The sequence below is a fragment of the Balearica regulorum genome, chromosome 1, assembly GCF_011004875.1.
Source record: "Balearica regulorum gibbericeps isolate bBalReg1 chromosome 1, bBalReg1.pri, whole genome shotgun sequence".
Classification (NCBI taxonomy): Eukaryota; Metazoa; Chordata; class Aves; order Gruiformes; family Gruidae; genus Balearica; species Balearica regulorum.
Window position 1 is genome coordinate 41,029,125 of NC_046184.1, and position 17,913 is coordinate 41,047,037.

The window sequence follows — 17,913 nt, forward strand, 5'->3', positions numbered from 1 at the left end:
GCGACCTCCCCCGGAGCCGCCGCGTGTGACACACCGGAGAGAAGCCTCCCTCGTCCCCGCGTCGCCTCCGCCTCCCGCCCCCGCCCGCTCCCCCGGGGCGCCGCCGTCACCGCCAGCAGCCGGAGCAGCCGCTGAAGCCAAGGGGCGGCGGGGCTTGCCCGCCTCTCCCCGCTTCCCATCCCTTACCGTGCCTCTCCCCGGTGCCTATATATAGCCGCCTCTGCCCGAGCCAGCTGGGAGAGCGCTCTGTACCTGCAAGAGACAGGAAAGACAAAATAAAAGAGGAGCCGCGAGAAGTGACTCTCCGGAGCCGGCCCCGCCAAGAGGAGGAGGAGAAGGACGGGCCCGCCGCTGCTGTCCGGTGCCGCCGCCCCCGGTGCCGGGCGAGCCCCGCGGGGGCGGCCCGACCTGCGCGGCGGCGCGGGGCGCGCATGGCTCGGGCGCTGCCGGGGCCGGGCGCGGAGCCCGACCCCGGCCCCGGCGGCTCGGGGCGCGGGGGGGAGGAGAGCTCCCTGCCGGCGGCGGCGCTAGCGGGGGGGCCGGGGCGGCAGAGCCCTCCCCCTTGGCGCCGAGGTGCCCTCGGCGGCATGTGCTGAAGTGCCCCGCAGGAGCAGCACAAGTTGCCAGCGCGGCTCCGGCGGCCGGACGGCGGGGAGCGCCCGCCGCCGTCTCCTGCCCGACCCCGTCCCGTCCCTCCCGCCCGGGGACCGCTTCCCCGGCAGGGCTGCCGGCAGCCAGGGTGATGCGGTTCGCCGGGAAGTGAGAGGCGGCGCGGCGGCGCGTACTCCCCGGGCCGAGGGCCCCCCCGCCTCGGAGCCTCCCATGCCTTCGGGGCCCCCTCGGGGGGCGGCGGCCCCGCGGGAGGCGGGGGCGGCGCTGCCGTGATGGCCCTGGAGGAGAAGCGGGAGAAGCGCCCGCCCGTCACCCCCATGATGATCGAGGAGGAGACCGCCCTGCGGAACGGCAGCCGGGGGCTGCCGCCGGGCCCCTGGGCCGAGGCGGCGGGGCCGAGACCCCGCACCACGGAGCGGCACATCGCCGTGCACAAGCGCTTGGTGCTGGTCTTCGCCGTCTCCATCCTGGCGCTTCTGGCGGTGACCATGATCGCCGTGCTGCTCAGCGTCCGCTTCGAGGAGTGCGGCGCCGCCGCCGACGGCCCGCCGCGGGCCGGCGGCAACGGGAGCCTGTCGGGGGCGGCCCGGCAGCCGCCCGGCGCGGGGCAGCCCCCCAGCCGGCCGGAGGAGGAGGAGAAGGCGCGGGGCGGGGAGGCGGCGGTGGCGGCGGAGGAGAAGGAGGAGGAGGAGGAGGAGTGGCAGCGGCGGCGGGAGCTGCCGCCCTGGGCCCGGCCGCGGCTACCGCGGCACCTGCGGCCGCTGCACTACAACCTGATGCTGAGCGCCTTCATGGAGAACTTCACCTTCAGCGGGGAGGTGAACGTGCAGCTGGAGGTGCGCAACGCCAGCCGCTACATCGTGCTGCACGCCCACCGCATGCACATCGAGGCGGTCCGCGTGGCCGAGGACAAGCTGGCCGGCGGCGTGCGGGTGGCCCGCTCCTTCTTCTACCCCCAGACCCAGGTCTTTGTCGTCGTCCTCAACCGCAGCCTGGAGGTGCAGAGAAGTTACAACCTCAAGATCATCTACAACGCCCTCATCGAGAACGAGCTGCTGGGCTTCTTCCGCAGCTCCTACGTCCTCCACGGCGAGAGAAGGTAGCGGAGCGGCCGCGTCGCCTCATCTCAAACTCGGGCCGAACTTGGCGGCCCCCGCCACTCCGCGGCAGCCCGCGCCGAACTTCGGGCGAGGCGGCGCTAGGACCCGGCGGGCCCCGGCGCCGCCAGGCGGGTGAGGCCGCGGGCTCCGCGCCGCACGGCACCGGCCGTTCCGGGACGCGGGGCCTGGCCGGCTGCCGCGGGGGCGGGTGGCGTGGGCAGCGGTGCGTGGGCGGGGCGGCCCCCGCCCAACGGCCGCCAGGGTGACGGGACGCCCGGCCGGTCGGTGAGCGCAGGCCGGGCCTCGCCTCCAGCCGCTGCCTGTCTGGCCGGGGGACCCCTCCGTCCTCCGGCCGCTCCTGAGGGCTGGCGCTGGGGAGGCGGAGCTGCCGAGGCTCTCGGGGGCCGCCAGCCCTTCTCCGCTCCGCCCCGCCGGCCGGGGTCGGCAGAGCGGCTGGAGGGCGGTCGGAGGCGGCGGCCGAGGCTGGGGGCGTGTGGGAGCGAGCGGGACGCGGGGGGAAGCCGGGCGCCGCCGGGGGCGGGCGGAGCTGCCTCGGTCGGACAGGGCTGCGGGGCGGCTCCGGGCTGGGGCCGTGCGGGGGGCCGGGCCGTGCTGGGGTTAGCCGGGGCCGCCGCCAGGTGATGGGAGCGCTCCGCCTGCGCGCCCGGCCTCGGGCGGGAAAGGCTGCGGGCTGTAGCCGCCCGTCAGGAGATGCCCCAGCGCGGCTGGGAAATGGGCGGTGGTAAGGAGCGAACTTCTTTCCAAGGGTGGCAGGAGTCAAACGCACCGCCCGCTCCGTCCCTGTCGGGGCAGCGCCGGAGTGGGGTCTCCGGGTCTGGTTAATAAACACTGCCTCTGTGTCCGGCTACCCTGTGTCCTTGTGTGACAGAGCCTTGCCAGGTTACCAACAGCAGCGTGTAGTGGAGGGAAACTTCTCTGCTGTTTTGTTTTTATTTCATTATTTGAAGAAAAAAGGTAGCGCGATGTGATTTCATATAACGTGAACACGTTCATGCCACCTGCTGCAACTGAATCGCTGCAGGTTTACACCCAGTGCCAGGGCAGCCCTGGTCAGTGTTCGCTGTTTCCACGCAGAACAAGATTCGATCTTGATCTATATTTAACTCTTGTTATTGCAGCCCTTGGGTCCCTGTCGAGGCCCTTGTTATGGTAGTTGGGGTCACTGTGGAGGCCCCATTCAGGCAGTTACAGAGGCTTTATTTTTTTTTTTAAAGTAATTTTCTCTTTTAACCACAATCAAGATTTGTAATAGAAAAGATGGATGGGCTGGGCTTCTTCATAGTTCTGGCATGGTTTATAATTTTAGACTGAGTTTCTTTTTAAGCTGTCCTGTCTTGAAACATCTGTGCAGCGACAGGTTTTCTCTTCCTGAATCTTACAGTTTTATACTGCAAAGCGAGGAGTTTGTAGTTGGAAGAACTGGGCAAAAATAGTAAGTTAGGCAGAAAAAGTGTGCTCACCAACTCAATTAAATCAACAGCCCTTACATTGAAACGTGTTTTCATTACTGCGATTACTGACAATTTTAAACAGCCCTATGTTAGAACCGCAAGCAGAATTGAAGTTAAGTTTGTGCAATTTGTCATCACAGTGAAATAAAATGGAAATTTGAAAAAGCATGATTGTAGGAAAAGATGCAGATAAAATGTCTTTTATCACAGAGGAGTGAATGACTGGGGTAATTGGGAGTGCTTACAGACCTTGTATGGAAATGGGCAAATCAGGAAACAAAATACTGTTAACAGCAGGGGGTATAATTCACTTTACAAACCCAAGAAATTATTTAAGCAGTTATTCTTGTGTATTTAGACTTTGTATAGGAATAATTGAACTCTCAAATAGGTGTGGCAGTGACATTTCTCCAAAGTTACTGTACTACACTTCAGTACGGATGCCCCAGTTACGATTTAAAAAACAACAAAAAAGGCCAATTCACTTTTTGAATCATCAAGATAGCTTAAGACATAGAGTGGAAGGCAACGATAAAATGTGTTTCCCAGTACTCTTTGTGTAACAGATACAAGTTGCTTTGTTTTTAATACGCTTGAATATAGTCATCTTGGGTGAGATCCTTACCTTGTGTAAGGTAGCACTGTTATATTGAACTCAGCGGGCACGTTTTTCTTTACACCAGCTCACTTAGTTCTTTCAGTAAAACGTTTTTAAAACTGTAATCAGTGTGTGGTTATAGTTTCAGGTGTTTAATAGAAGTGCTGTTTTTCCTTTTCAACTGTCACAGGCTTAACAACTGACTGTAGTATAAAGTAAATAATATACATTCTAAACCAGGGAACTTGTTTGTTCAGAGTGTGCTCTTGCAGTGTAGCAATTTGCATTTTGATTAATAACACATTTTTTAATGTAATACATATAACCATTTGTAGTCCTTAAACATAGATGGCTTCTGTGATAGATAGACAGGCTTCTCTCATGCTCTGAGACCTTCATGTTCTAGCAGGACTTTAGCTTTTTGACATCTTTATATTCTATTAAAATACAGCAACATCGTTGGAGCAGCGGTTGCTATAAAAGGGTCTAAGCCATCATTTTTCACTTTTGTTATACATGAGGAGTGAATAACTGGCTAACTGTGAGGCTTCAGAAACATAGTAATGCCTTCACTTTATATATTTTTTTTTTTTCATAAAGTTACTTCATTTTCTATGGTCTGCACAGGTGAAAGTCATAAATCAGCCTGAAATGTTGATAGCTGCATCAGAGTATTTATTTTCTTACTGAAATCTTTGCTACTTTAATTGAAACGTAAAATGCAAGTGATATGCTTCAAATTTACTTTGCATTATGTGCCAGAATTTACTGGCAGTAATCAACAGACATTTAATACAGAGCTACTGTAAAGTACTATAAGAATATGCACACATAATTTAAATGAACATCAAACTTTGGCATAAATGAAAAGGAAAAAAAATCTTACATCACACAGACAAAACAAACAGACATATTCTTCCATCTTATAACAACTAAGATGTCAAAATAGATAGGTTGTTGAGGAAACACATGTCTTCCTTTAATAGCTGAGGTGGAATTAAAACACCTGCAAATTACTGCCGTGGGTATGCTGAGAAGACAGGCTGCAAGGCTGTCATTCCCAGAAGTACAACTTTTTACGGTGATATTTTGGGGAATTGGAGATAAAAATGTCAGTGCCCAGAGACGTGTGGAGAGAGATGGATGAAATCCTCAGCCTGCTCTTCACTCTTGGAGTGCTATACTTGTGCTTGGTTTTGCCTCCTAACAGAGAGAGAAATAGATAAACACGGGCAGTTGGTGGTTTTTTTTTTTTTTTTAAAGTGTAAGGGTTTAGTCTTTAGGAAGCAGTTTTTTACTTTTTGTTTGTTTTACTTTATGGCACAACAAGTAAATCGATGTTTGATAGTAATGCACATGTTATAAATATCACTGTTATTGGTAGTTGATGTATTTTTAGTATGAAATATCGACTGCCCAGTGTTTGCCCAGTTATGTGTATGCGGATATATCTATCTGTCTGAGAGAATACAGAAGATGCAGAGTTTATCAGGTTCTGTTAGTCTGGTGAAGGGGTTGTTTCAGTGGCCTAAAACATAACGAGTATTAAAAGATTACTGATAGAATCTTCAAGAAGTGGGGGAAGAATAAAAAAAAAAAAGCTCTCTTATTTAGAGTGTCAGAATATATACAGTATTCCCTAAGTATGCATTTACATGTGTGTCTGAGCTCATTAAAATTGTTAATTGCAGAGGAAAGTTCATCATTCTTACTTTATTAATAACAGGCCAGTATAGTTTTCCATGCTCACTTGAAGCTTCTGTTGATGGCTGTAGCTGTTTAGAGTGTGCCTAGAATGCAGAATCAGGTCCACTTGAAATACTTTGCATATAAATTAAGTTGCTTTGCTTCATTTAATTGGCTGATTTGGCTTTTTTGCACTAGTGCAGATCAACTGATAATATGCAATTTCATTGGATTAATGCTGGAATACCTGGCACCAACTTTTTACCTTATATTTAGCAACGTTATGCAGAATTATGATTTTTAGTAAGTCATGTTTTATATTGAGAAAAAGAAAAATGCGATATGCTGAATTCCTTCAATAATTACTAGCCAAATAAGGCTTTTTATTTTGGACAAAAGACCAATGGTAGCTGGTTCAGTGGTGGAAAAAATTTTCAAGTTTTTAAAAAACTAACCTTATTTGAAAGAGGTGATAATTTTACCGGAAAACATGTATCTAGTTCTGTCAGGCATGGATGCACTATAGCAAGATAAAAGTGTAGCATTTCAAGAAGTTTATTTCTTCATTGTTTTTTATAAAATAACGCTCTAAAATACGTCTAAAACCCAAGAAGTTTTAGAAAAAATTAATTAGATACTTTATTTTCCTTGTAGGCTACCTATTGTTTCTCCCTCGGCATTGGAGAGTATCGTATTGTGGAATAATGCTTGTAGACTGATTAATAATAGGTGCCACTAATTTTATTATATCAAATCTATCCACCCATCCTCTTTCCCCAGAGGAATAACAGATGATTACTCAACCTCTAAAATTCTGATAAATGTTTACCTGGTATCTAAAATTGCATGGTTATTTCCACTGATGGAACCTTGAAAAGCGAGACATGAATCAATACCACTCAAAAAGCCTACGTATGTGCTACCTTTACAGTTACGTAGTTGTCTTATAGTAATTTTCTCGTCTTGCATGCCTCCAGAAAATATTCCCATCAAACCCCACAATTCAGCCTTTTAAGTGTAGCTTCTTGTTTCTGCAAAGAGATCATCACACATGGGTTTTCTCCAAACGTGTAAATATACGTCTCTACTCAGAAAGGTTCCTATTCTCTATCTGGATTAAAATCTCTTTAGTTCCAAAGAAAAGTTACAGATTTAATTGTCAAACTAAAGCCTTCCCATTCTCTACAGTGGCATAATAAATATCTTTTCCTCCTTCAGAGATCTTTTCATAATTTGACCCATTAAGTGAGAATATCGATTTGTTCTCTATAAAATACACCAGAAAAGCAAAGCACGTGTAGAAGAACAGTGAGCTACTCTCTGCTTCTTTAATAATTTTCTTATATTTGTAATTCCGCAAAGCTCACGGAATGTTTTTTTGGACTCGCAGAGTCACAGCTGTGCTGTATTGTAGTGCGTCTCAGACCTACGTGCAACCAGTACGGAAGTAATCAGTAGTGGAAAACAATGACTCTCTTGAGCGCGTTATGTGACCGTAAGTTCTCATGTCCAAAGAAAGGCAAAGTGCCCTGTCGGTGTCTCAGGGCAGAGGGAACTCCCTGAAGGCTGTTAAATCCTGATTTGAACTGAGGACTGTGCTTACTTGTTTTATATTGTATAACCAATATTGGCTAACTTTTTTTTTTCCACATATTAATGAACAAAACCGCTGCTAGGACCTGAAGTTTGATACAAGGCGAGGGATTATTTATTTAACATCAGTGTGGTGTCTACAAATTTGTAGGAAATTTGTAGATCATTATATCAACTGAATTACAGTAAAGCTAGTAAGAAAGTGACAAAGCAACATTGAAACACTGTATACTTAGAACCATTTGAATGTCATCGTGTGTCCGTTCCTCCCCGCGACCCCAACCCACAATCCTCAAGCAATGTCTTATTTGGTACATCCGTGAATCAAGTGCCGTGCACAGTTAGTAATCGCTTTGTTTTGTTTGCTTCTTTTCTAGGTTTCTTGGTGTTACGCAGTTTTCTCCTACTCATGCCAGAAAAGCCTTTCCTTGCTTTGATGAGCCCATCTACAAGGCCACTTTCAAAATCAGCATCAGGCATCAAGCAACTTACTTATCTTTGTCCAACATGCCAGTTGAAACTTCTGTTTTTGAAGAAGATGGATGGGTTACAGATCACTTTTCACAGACCCCTCTCATGTCCACATACTACCTAGCTTGGGCAGTGTGCAATTTTACGTACCGGGAAACTGTCACCAAGAGTGGAGTAGTTGTAAGTATTTCTAACGTTGTATCAAATACTTCCCATTATTTTGAAAACCTTCACTTTTTGTAAGGGATCATAACATCAAGTACTTAAAGTGTTTTCTTGATTAGCATTCCTGAAATTTGCCACTTTATTTAATGATAGTGTGTATTGTTTGGGACCTTTTCTGAAGGTTTGTCTAACATTTTTGGTTTGTCTGATACTTTTTTTTAACTGGTTAGCTTAGTATGTGTCATTGTCTGATGACGTTTTAAGCTTGTAAATATGCCATTTCACTTCACTTTGATTTTCTTGGGAAGTTTTCTCTTGTTTTTCCTGTAGCCTTTTCTATACCAGTATTTGTGAGACTATTTGTTAAAAGAAAGCAGTAGTACTGGCAGGGTTTCCTGTCTCCTTTCTTCAGTACTGACATGTCCCTTGGTGTGCTGTGTGCTAGCTCAGGAGGCTGATAAAGTAATTTCTGTCTTAGATCTCTTGCTCAGGAGCAGGACTTTACAACCTAGCAGATTCCTGTGGAGGTCCAGGTTGATGGAAGCACTAACTTTCTGGAGCTGTTGTTGCCAAATATGGCAGGACTCCAGGAGTTATGCAATGAAAAAAAGAGAGAAAATCCTTTATTTATGTCAGATTTGTTTTTGTTTACAAATATCAAGCTCAGAACTGTATAACAAGCCAAAACATACATGAGAAATGCTGTCAGCTTAATAGAATATTTCACAGTGCTGTCATCTTGATTTTTCAGGTGAATGTACAGAGAAATCCTTCCTTCTTAGTTTCTGTGAATAACAAAACAGAGCTAGTTGTGGAAGCAGAGGGCTAGGTAGTAGTTTAAGCTGTTTACCTTATACTTGTGCAAATGCTCTATAACCGTACTGTAGCCTGGGGACATGAGGAAAGATCGCAGGCCTCCCTTCTGTGGCAGATAGGTCAGGAAGTGTCTCCATAACCACTTTTAGCTAGCCTAAGCATCGAGCTGCTGTGGAGGGAGCTGTTCTGACCTTCTCTGAGCCAAAGGTTTTCTTGGCTTCCTTGTGCCAGCCCTCAGTTCAGTACAGTTGTGTATCTGGCTGAAAACTGACATGGAAAAGTAAATGATTATGTGCTAAGTTTTCAACCAAATCAGTTCTGTGATCCAGCTTTTTGTGTGACTGCCAGAGCGCCAGTACGGATTCAAGTCTGTGCTGCAGATGAGGGGAGGTAGAGCTAGGACAGCGTTCTGCATTGGCATGCCTTATTTAGGCTGCACTGAAGTGATCAGGAAATAAGTCTTGGGTTTTGTTACTGTGAGTAGGACACTGGGGGCCTTTCACTCCCCTATAGCCCTTTTATACCATGGTCACCAGACTATGACACTGCCCTCTGGCTCCACTAAAGGGGACCAGAAAGGGGTTCTCCGAGGTACTTTAACCTACGAGTGGAAGACTGTGGGAACTGCTGAGGCCGTGCTTGCAGTCCCAGTGGCTACGTGTGATGGTTGAAAGCCTTTGGGTTTGGTGGTAGTTTTTTCCTGTTTGGGGTTTTGGTTTTGAGTAGTTTTTGGGGGTTGTGTTGTTTTTTCGGGGTGTTTTTTTTTTTTTTTTTTGGACAGGTTGTTTCTCTGTCAGTTCAGTGAACTGAGTTAATTGAGAAAAAGATCTCACAAGTGCCAGGGCAAAGAAGTAAGGAGGGAGAGGTGGATGTGTTGTTGCTACCAGCAGATTAATTATCTTCTATCCAGGTGGGAGCTGATGATTTTCATTGCAATGTACTTCGCTTGCTGAAGGATTTGGTCTTAAGCTAAGAGCAGTCTGGTATTTTTCAGCTTTAGAAAACACTGGTTACTTGAGGTTCTCCTATAGCTCTGGTAAGATGGAAGTTTTTGGTATATTCTCTGGTAGGTAGGTCTTGTGTTCCTTGTGCTTTAATACAGTGTAACACTTGCAAGTTTGTTGTAGGTAGTACTACCCTGTTACCTCACTTTGAAATGTCCTAGACTCATCTGAGAAACAGCTGCAAGTAGTAGCTTCTAACATCAGTGTAAGCAAATACATGAAACATGGTGGATAGACCTCTGGACCATCAATTTGAAAGATACAGCCTACTTCCTCTTTAACTCAAGGAGAATCTCATTTTCTTGTAGTGTTATTCAGAGCTCATATGCTGTAGACTTTTGCTGCTTGAATGCTGTAGACTTTTGCTGCTTGAGTAGGTTTGGTACCCTGAAGACAGACATACTCATGTCTTTTAGACAATAATTGATAACTTTCTGCTATTCTCATGTTTGGCAAAACTGTCCTAAAAAGACTGTAGATTTAACAGGAATTTGAAGAGAAAATCCAAGTATTAATTTTTAGGAATTTGTGGTTACTGGAGCCTGATAGTTATGCTTGAATCTATTGGTTTAGCACATAGAGGACATACATATATATACTACACTGGCTTAACTGTACCACTATACAGAACTTTGCCAATAATTATTCAAATTAGTAGGCAATCTTCACAAAGACTTGAAGACCAAAAGCCGACATAGATTGAGATAGTCTCTTATGCCATAAAATTGTGTGGTTATTGTAGAGTTTTAGCTCTGTTTTTTTATAATGCCCCTATCACAGAGGTACACTAATGCCCAGGAACACCAAAATAGTTTACACTGAGTTATTGATTAAATATATCTTGCTGTTTTTCAGTCCATTTGGGATCTGATCATCTTTAATTGTTGTCAGTTTTGTTGAAAGAGTATTTTTTAAGGTATGAATTCATGGCAAACACTTCAGTTCAGAACTGTGTTCATTCAGATGAATTGCTGAGATAATCCATCTTTTTGAGTCTTTTGTATTGCCATACCAGGAGTTCATGGACACTATTGGGTGACTTTGAAATTATCTGACTCCTGCTACATGCAATTCTAAACTTCCTGGTTTCCTCTGAAGCCACTTTTTCACTAAAATCTAGTTGCTCCCATATCTATGGCAATGAATGTAAATGTATGATAAAAGTAAGTTTGCTTCTAAAAATGAATGAATGTTCAGGAAAATTAACCAAACATCCATATTGAAACATGTTGATAGGCCATTTCTTGCACTGGGGAACCGTTCTTCAATTAATGCAAATGTGTATTGTATTTATTTTGTAGACATATAGTAGATACCTAAACCAGTTCAGTCTGCATATACTTTTGCTTTTGTTTTGGAACTTTCATGAACCTGGCTTTGATTCACAAAACATTTGGGGGGGCTCTGACTGTCCTTTCAGATTTTGACAGCACGCTAATGATTAAAATCTCCCCTCTCTTCCAGCTGACCAGTCTTACTAAAGTGCTATGGTCATGGGTAGATAAACTCCCCAAGGAATAGGAGAAACAGTGAGATTAAAAGCAGATTTGTTTCTCAAAAATGGTTAAGAGTTATCTGTTCAGTTTTTCTCAAAGAATGACATTGACTTCAAAATTAATTTTAACCTAAGCGTGAGATTCAAATACAAATCAAGTTATAAATAGAAACTGACTATTGGAAAGCTTAGGTAGCCAATCAAAATAGTAATTTTGATATATCCTATATAATTCTTGCAGACATGAAGAAGTTCTATATTTCATACACTAAAATTAATTTGGAAAGACGAATTAAGATAAGCAGTGCTTTTCCAGGAACACAGCTCAGTGGATATGAATCATTAGCATAACTCTTTAGTCCAGATGAGTCTGATCAGAATCCCATCCAGAGCAGGTAATTTAAAAGTAGAGTTGACTTTTTATATGCATTACAGATATATAATATGTTGTTCGATTCATCTGGGATTACAGGAAATCACTGCAACTGCCTTTGCCTTTGGACAGGGGCTCAATTGCTGTGGAAAGGATTATGGTGCAGTCATCTATGCTGCTGCAGACTAGGGAGCACAATGGTTTTGCTAAGGTGCTGCCTGAGGTAATGCTGTGCTGAGGGAGGAGGGATGCCCTTAGGAGCAGGCCTAGCTGATCTTTGTATGGTTCTAGCAGTTGTGCCAGCGGTAATTGGTGAAAATCATGGTATCTGTGTACTGTCATCTTTGCACAGTACAATAATCCAGAAAACTCCACTTACCTTCATGTGCCTGCTTGCTTTCACTCATGTTGTGTTTCCTAATCATACCTCTTATGTATGTTGGTCAGTAATTCTTAAAAGCAAAATATTGCTGGCTGGACTGTAATGTCTGTCACGTCATCTCTGTGTCTCTTTCCTTCATTGTTGTCTTTATCTGTGCTTTCAATCCACCAGGCCTTGTCCGGCTATTGTTACTTTATTTTTCCCCTGTCTGGATTTATTTTTACTGTACTTCATGTTTAGCTGTACTTCTATTCTCCAAACCCTCTGCTTCTCATTCCTTTGTCAGGTGGACATGGAATATCACTATATCCTGCATGCCTTCTCACTGTCTTATAAGTTATTTTAATTCCTTTACTTTCTGCTAATTCCTTCTCTTTTCAGTTAGCAGAAAGAGTGAGCACTCAGGGACAAAGCAGAGTGTATCAGTGGAGATGAATGCATTACTGGAAAGAGATGTTTCACGATGATTGATCTTCTAGGATTCTTCTCTTTTGCTGTGGGTGGGGTGGGGAGATAGGTATGGACATACAGTGCCAACTGGCAGCTTTGAAGTATTTGGCTTTTGTCAGGGCGGGTGTCTGCTAAAAAGAAAAAAAATTGAAAGCGCATGGAAGGGAGTGGAGTTAGGAGGCATTGTGGGCGCAGGGGTCAGAAGAGCAAGTGCGGGCAGCTCTAGAGCAGATGGGAGTGAGCAGCAGTGAAAGGAGGTGGCTCTCTGGCTGGGTGGTGGTAAGTGGGAGAAGGAATGCCGATGGAAAGCAGTGCTGAAAGAAGAATTTTGCATAGTTTCACTTTTGCTAGTCCTGCTCCTATTCCAAAATGGTTGCAGCATATGTTGCAGAACTGGCAATGTGTGGGCCTGACCACAGCTTGGTTGGCTGCTCAGGGTAGGACCTCCACTGGCTGGCTGAATCCATGGGCGTTGTATTTAGAAGAGAGCTCTACAGCTGCGTACATCTTGGTTTTACTTACATTAAACATGACTGTAGAGTCATCAGTGCCAAGTAATTTGTCATGATACGGAGAAAGACCTTGAGGCTAAGAAAGATCTTATGAGAAGAGTCATACCACAATAAGGCCAACCTTTATTCCGCTGCTGCTGTTTTGTTATTACTTTATCTAAGATGTAATTAGAGATCACAAGCTCCCGGTTAGTAAAAATCTTAATTCACCTTACAGTGCAGTTAAATCTTATCCTGGCCAATAAGGAGGAGCTGTAATAATCTGGCTAAAGGAGAATAAGATAATTACTGTTTCCATATTGCTTTGTGGCTTGTGGAGAGCCTGTGTAAATGTCCTGGCACTGAATTCTCTTGTGTTTGGGGGGCTCACTCAGTTTGGCTCAGCATCACACAAAAAGAGTGGTCTCAAAAATGGAATCTGTGCAGTAATAATCACTTGCTTCTGCATGAGTGAAGAATCCTTTTTGTCCAGGAAGGGCTAGTGAACAGAATCACATAAGCAGACTTAGGTCAGAATCAGTGCATGTCCAACAGCTCATGTTAGTTTAGGTCCAGCACTATGGGACCGTGGTTTTATATTATTCCCTAAGATGACTGGAGGTAGTGTGGTGCTTCTAGCCCCTCCTGAGATGCTGGAGAGCTGAGCTGGGCATTCCCTCATCTGCAGTGGGATGATCAGTCTGAGGAGACTGAAGAGCTGACTTTCATTAATAGTCTAAAAAAAAATAATAATCAGGTTGTACTATTCAGAATAACTTTTTCCCCAGTGGGTTCTGTTATTTGTTAGTTACTAGAAAAAACCAAAGCCATCAATTCTTTCTAAAATAACTCTGCACTTATTGTGCAGTTCAGCCTGTAGCTCTTAGAAAATTATTCTGTATTTGAAAAATGTATTAATACTTTTACGTAATAGCAGTAATGACCTCGAGACCAGGCATTTTCTGTCAGTTAATGACTACCTGGGTTAAAGGCCTGAGGCTCTGCCTTAGGCCCTCTCTTCAGCTGCTGGTTATTAACTGCCAGTAAAGTCTCTCCACCAGTTATTATTTATTAATCAGTATTGAAACAATTACACACCAGATCATTCTTTGTGGGTGAGCAAATTGGTTACAGCAGAATGATTTAGCTATCAAAAGTAGAATTAGTCCTCAATTAAAATTGTTTTCTTCCTCTGCAACCTGAATTTAGTCCAGCTGCAGAGTTGAGCTCTACTTTCTAAGCCCACTTATACATGAAAAGCGACTTTTGTTAGCCCATCACTTACCACTGGGAGGCCACATGTGTATCTGATAAACAGCAGCTAATGTGGGAAGCACCAGGCATCTTTCTGAAGCCTGGTGTAATGCAGACTTGTAATGTTTTATCTTTATATGTCCTGGAATGCTATTCTGATAGTAATATGGTGATACTCATTGATTTTTTTTGTTTTTTTTTTATTACAAATGTTCCACTCTTGCCTTCCCCAAAACAGCTTTCATCAGACAGTTAAAAGTAAAATGCATGTAAAAGAATATGATGGGAGGTATGCAGTTCTGTTGAGCTAGAAAAGCACACACGCAAACAGGGATAGGTGTGTTTGTGCTTTCTTTTGCTTGTATGAAATTTTCTCTGTACGAACAACAGAAAGGCTGGTTCTACAAGTATCTTTTACCCAGTTTAGTGCTTACTGTTGTGAATCGTTTTAGTTGAGTGGGAAACTGTAATATACTACATTAGTAATCCAAAGAAATCGTAGCTTTTTCAGATTTGTTTACCCATTCTGTTTCAGGTTTGTATATTGAAAATGACTTCTAGTTTATTAATTTTTAAGTACTATAACTACAAAATATTCCACAAACAAACACAAACCTATGTGATCAGCATCCATGCTAAACTGAATATGCCAGGGAATTTGTTAAAAACATAAATTGCAAACTTGCAATCCATTGTTATTGATTTCTGGTTGAATTTGCAAGTCGAATGCACTAGGAAAACACTGTACATGTATTGTGCTTACTCCTTTAAAAAACGCTCTCTGTCAGCACTTGTACTACATGCAGTATTTAAATATGATATTTATTTTACTAACATAAACTCTCAGCTGCACTCTGCAAATAATATTATTGAGTTGAAAGCCTTGAGTTTGGGAACGTTTTGTTTTGTTTTTGCCTAGGAAGATCACATGTAAGTATCTGGTGTCAGCGATGTACTGAACTTTGTATGTAGTAGCAAGAAGACTGTAGAAAAGTGTAAATTTTTAATTTATGGTTAATTTGTAGGCTTATGGCTTGTTTGCAGTAACAGGGAGCAGAGAGAGGCAGCACCTGTGATTGCTGTTATGACAAGCATCAGACCAGGGTCTTCACTGCAGTTCTGTACCTTCAAGAACATTGCTTCATCTGGGGTCTCTTCTGGCTAATGAAAAGAAAGGTCTGGGACTCTTAGTACTTTCCACTCCTGCCCTGTCATTTGCTCAGGGGAGAGTAGCGTGAAGTGCCTGCAATTCCTCCCATTTCCCACATTACAAGCAGAGGAAAGAGGTAGATGGAGGAGGAAAGACTCTACTTCCTTTTCCTTTCATGTACTAATAAGCATATGCTTAGTAGTACGTACTGTGACAATATAACTTGTAGTGAAGGTGAATACTCGAGCTGTGCTCTGCTTTCTGTACTACATTCTTTCATGTCTCCTTATGCCTCTTATGTTCTGCTGTCATATTTGACTTCATTAGCTTATTCGTTAAGGTCTCTGTCCTTGGCATCAACATGAATTTTGCTTTCTGACATCCAGGGAAGTAGCAAGAGTCTATTAACATGTTTCTGTAAGAGTCATGCTCTTGCTATAAAAGCAAAAACGAAGTGCCAAATAATCTGTAGGAGGTATCTCACCTCGGGACAACGTAAAGGTGAACACGTTCCTGCACCAGCCTGAACATGTGTCAGTCAAACCAGTGTTATCCCGTATACCTACCGTAGTAACTGCGCTCTGTGCAGTGATAATGGATTACTGAGGCAGGTGGCTTAGTTGACGTCTAGTTGAGTGACAGACACAGTATTTGTGAGGGAGGAGAGTGATGCGTGCTTTAATTTATTTATAGACCAGTCTCTCTTCTAGGGTTTAGGTAAGTTTTAATCATATTTTTCATACAGAAAGAAGAAATTTAGCCTATTTGTTCCCAGTTTTTATGGCCAATGGTGGGAAAATAACCACTTATTTCAGAGATTTGCCAGTCCAACTCCTCCTTTTCTGACAAATATCTATAACATTCACGTTTTAGGGTTGCCTTTACTTAAAATTTTTGTGTTGGAAAACCTGCACAAATGCTATCTTATTTTTGCCTTTGTCCCAGTATTTTTTGCTGCCTGGAGTAGAGGAAAGGCTCTATGATTTAGGATGTTACCCTCACTTAGACTAGTAGAGGACCTAGTCTGTTTGATTTTTCCATGAAGGTGTCCATAGGGTTAATAAGAGTCCTTCATTCTTTCAGTGGAGTGCTTCCACACTTCAGGTACCTCTTCAGAAGATTTTTTTAATCAGATGCCAGAATGGCACAGCTTCATGTGCTTTTCCGGGGTCCAGCCTGGCACAGACTGGCTTCACACATCCTTCCCTTCTTCTGCAAGGGTGTCGTTTGCACAGGGCAAACTTTGCAGCTGGGGAACAGCCAGGGTGACTCTTGACCGCCTTGCAGATGATGGTTTCATTCTCAAGTTTATTCCATCTCATAGCAGCTACTGCAACTGCCCACCTGCTCAAGCCCTGCATGTGGCCCCATCCCCTGGCACCTCTCTCGTGCAGTGGGGTGGGGACAGATGGCAGAGAACCAGCTGTGTTGGCCTGCTTCCACTGAACGGTACCCCTAAGAGATCCTCCACTGCTCCTGTCTGGCAGCGTTCTGGCTGCTGTGTGCTGTTGAGACATAGCAAGAGCAGCCAGAGATGAGAACAGAGTCTGTTATCTTCTTAGTTGGAGCAGTGTAATTTGAAAGCAGATTATGTTTCTCTTTGAAGGGTAAATGACCCAAAGTGTATTTAAAAAAAGTTATCCCACAGTGGATTATCCTGAAAAATATATAGCGATGCATTTTGTTTCACAGCATGCAGTGGAGCTGTGTGGCAGTGTGGGACAGAATGAGAAGACTAATACTTCATTTATTTGAAATGACTACAGTGGGGGAAGGGATAAGAAGCAAAAGGTGGTTATTAGCATTCACTGGGGGGGTGCCTCTGGGGGTCCCCACACTTTCTTCCTTCTCACCCTCCCTTTCCTGAGAGCAGTGGATAGTTTGGTAGTCACAGCAGCTTGGAACCTCAATTAGAGTTTGTATCCTCAGGACAGCAAGCAGTACCTTAGTTAATAAAGATAAAGGAATAGAAGGTGGACGAGGAAGAAGGGAAGTGGATTCCTATGGATTAATTTCAAAGTATACCTACTTAATCATTCGCATACCATATATGTGTTTCTTGTAGTTCTCCAGTCTTGTGGTTAATTAAATCACAGTCCATGGTTGAACACCGGTACATTATGCTGTGTTTTGTTTTTTTCTGAAAAGTGTTCCTATATGTTTAAAAGTTGGTAATGTTGTTTTGGAGTAAGTTCATTGTTACCCTTTAAATACCATGGGAAAAAAGGGAGACTGATTTATGCCTGGTGAGAAAGTTTGATAGTTTTTTGTCTGACCTGATGTCATGGTTTAGCCCCAGCTGGCAGCTGAGCACCACGCAGCCACTCACTCACTTCTTCCCTCCCCGCTCCTAGGTCCTCTAGCAACAGCCATCCTGCGGATGGGTTTGCCTTTGCCTGAAGCAGAGCTAACCCAGACTGTCTTCCCCAATGTATTCTTCATGTGCACTACGGGGACTTTATCCCCTTTTACAGGGCATGGAAGTTTTGATTGGGCAGGGCCAGCTCAATTGGCAGACCCCCTAGTGTTAACTAACCAGGTGGCCTTTGCTAAATGTGTGTCCCAATGTTTGAAGGTCCCACCACCCATTGCTCTCAGTGTAGTCTTTAGCAGTCCATTGTATTGTTCGATTTTCCCAGAGGCTGGTGCATGATAGGGGATGTGATACACCCACTCAATACCATGCACTTTGGCCCAAGTGTCTATGAGGTTGTTTCGGAAATGAGTCCCATTGTCTGACTCAGTTCTTTCTGGGGTGCCATGTCACCACAGGACTTGCTTTTCAAGGCCCAGGGTGATGT

The 17,913-nt window shown here is 44.7% G+C and overlaps 1 protein-coding gene across 2 annotated transcripts in view; it reads left to right on the forward strand.

Annotated features, from left to right (window-relative positions):
- Positions 1–260: 260 nt before the first annotated feature.
- Positions 261–17,913, forward strand: part of TRHDE (thyrotropin releasing hormone degrading enzyme) — a 224,835-nt gene continuing 207,182 nt past the window's right edge. Inside the window, exons 1-2 of one of the 2 annotated variants that reach the window (XM_075746924.1) lie at positions 261–1,711; positions 7,439–7,712. In XM_075746924.1, coding sequence (XP_075603039.1) covers positions 885–1,711; positions 7,439–7,712 — 1,101 coding nt within the window. In that variant the 5' untranslated portion in view covers positions 261–884. The remainder of the gene's footprint in view (positions 1,712–7,438; positions 7,713–17,913) is intronic. The other variant, XM_075746933.1, reaches the window with a different exon arrangement.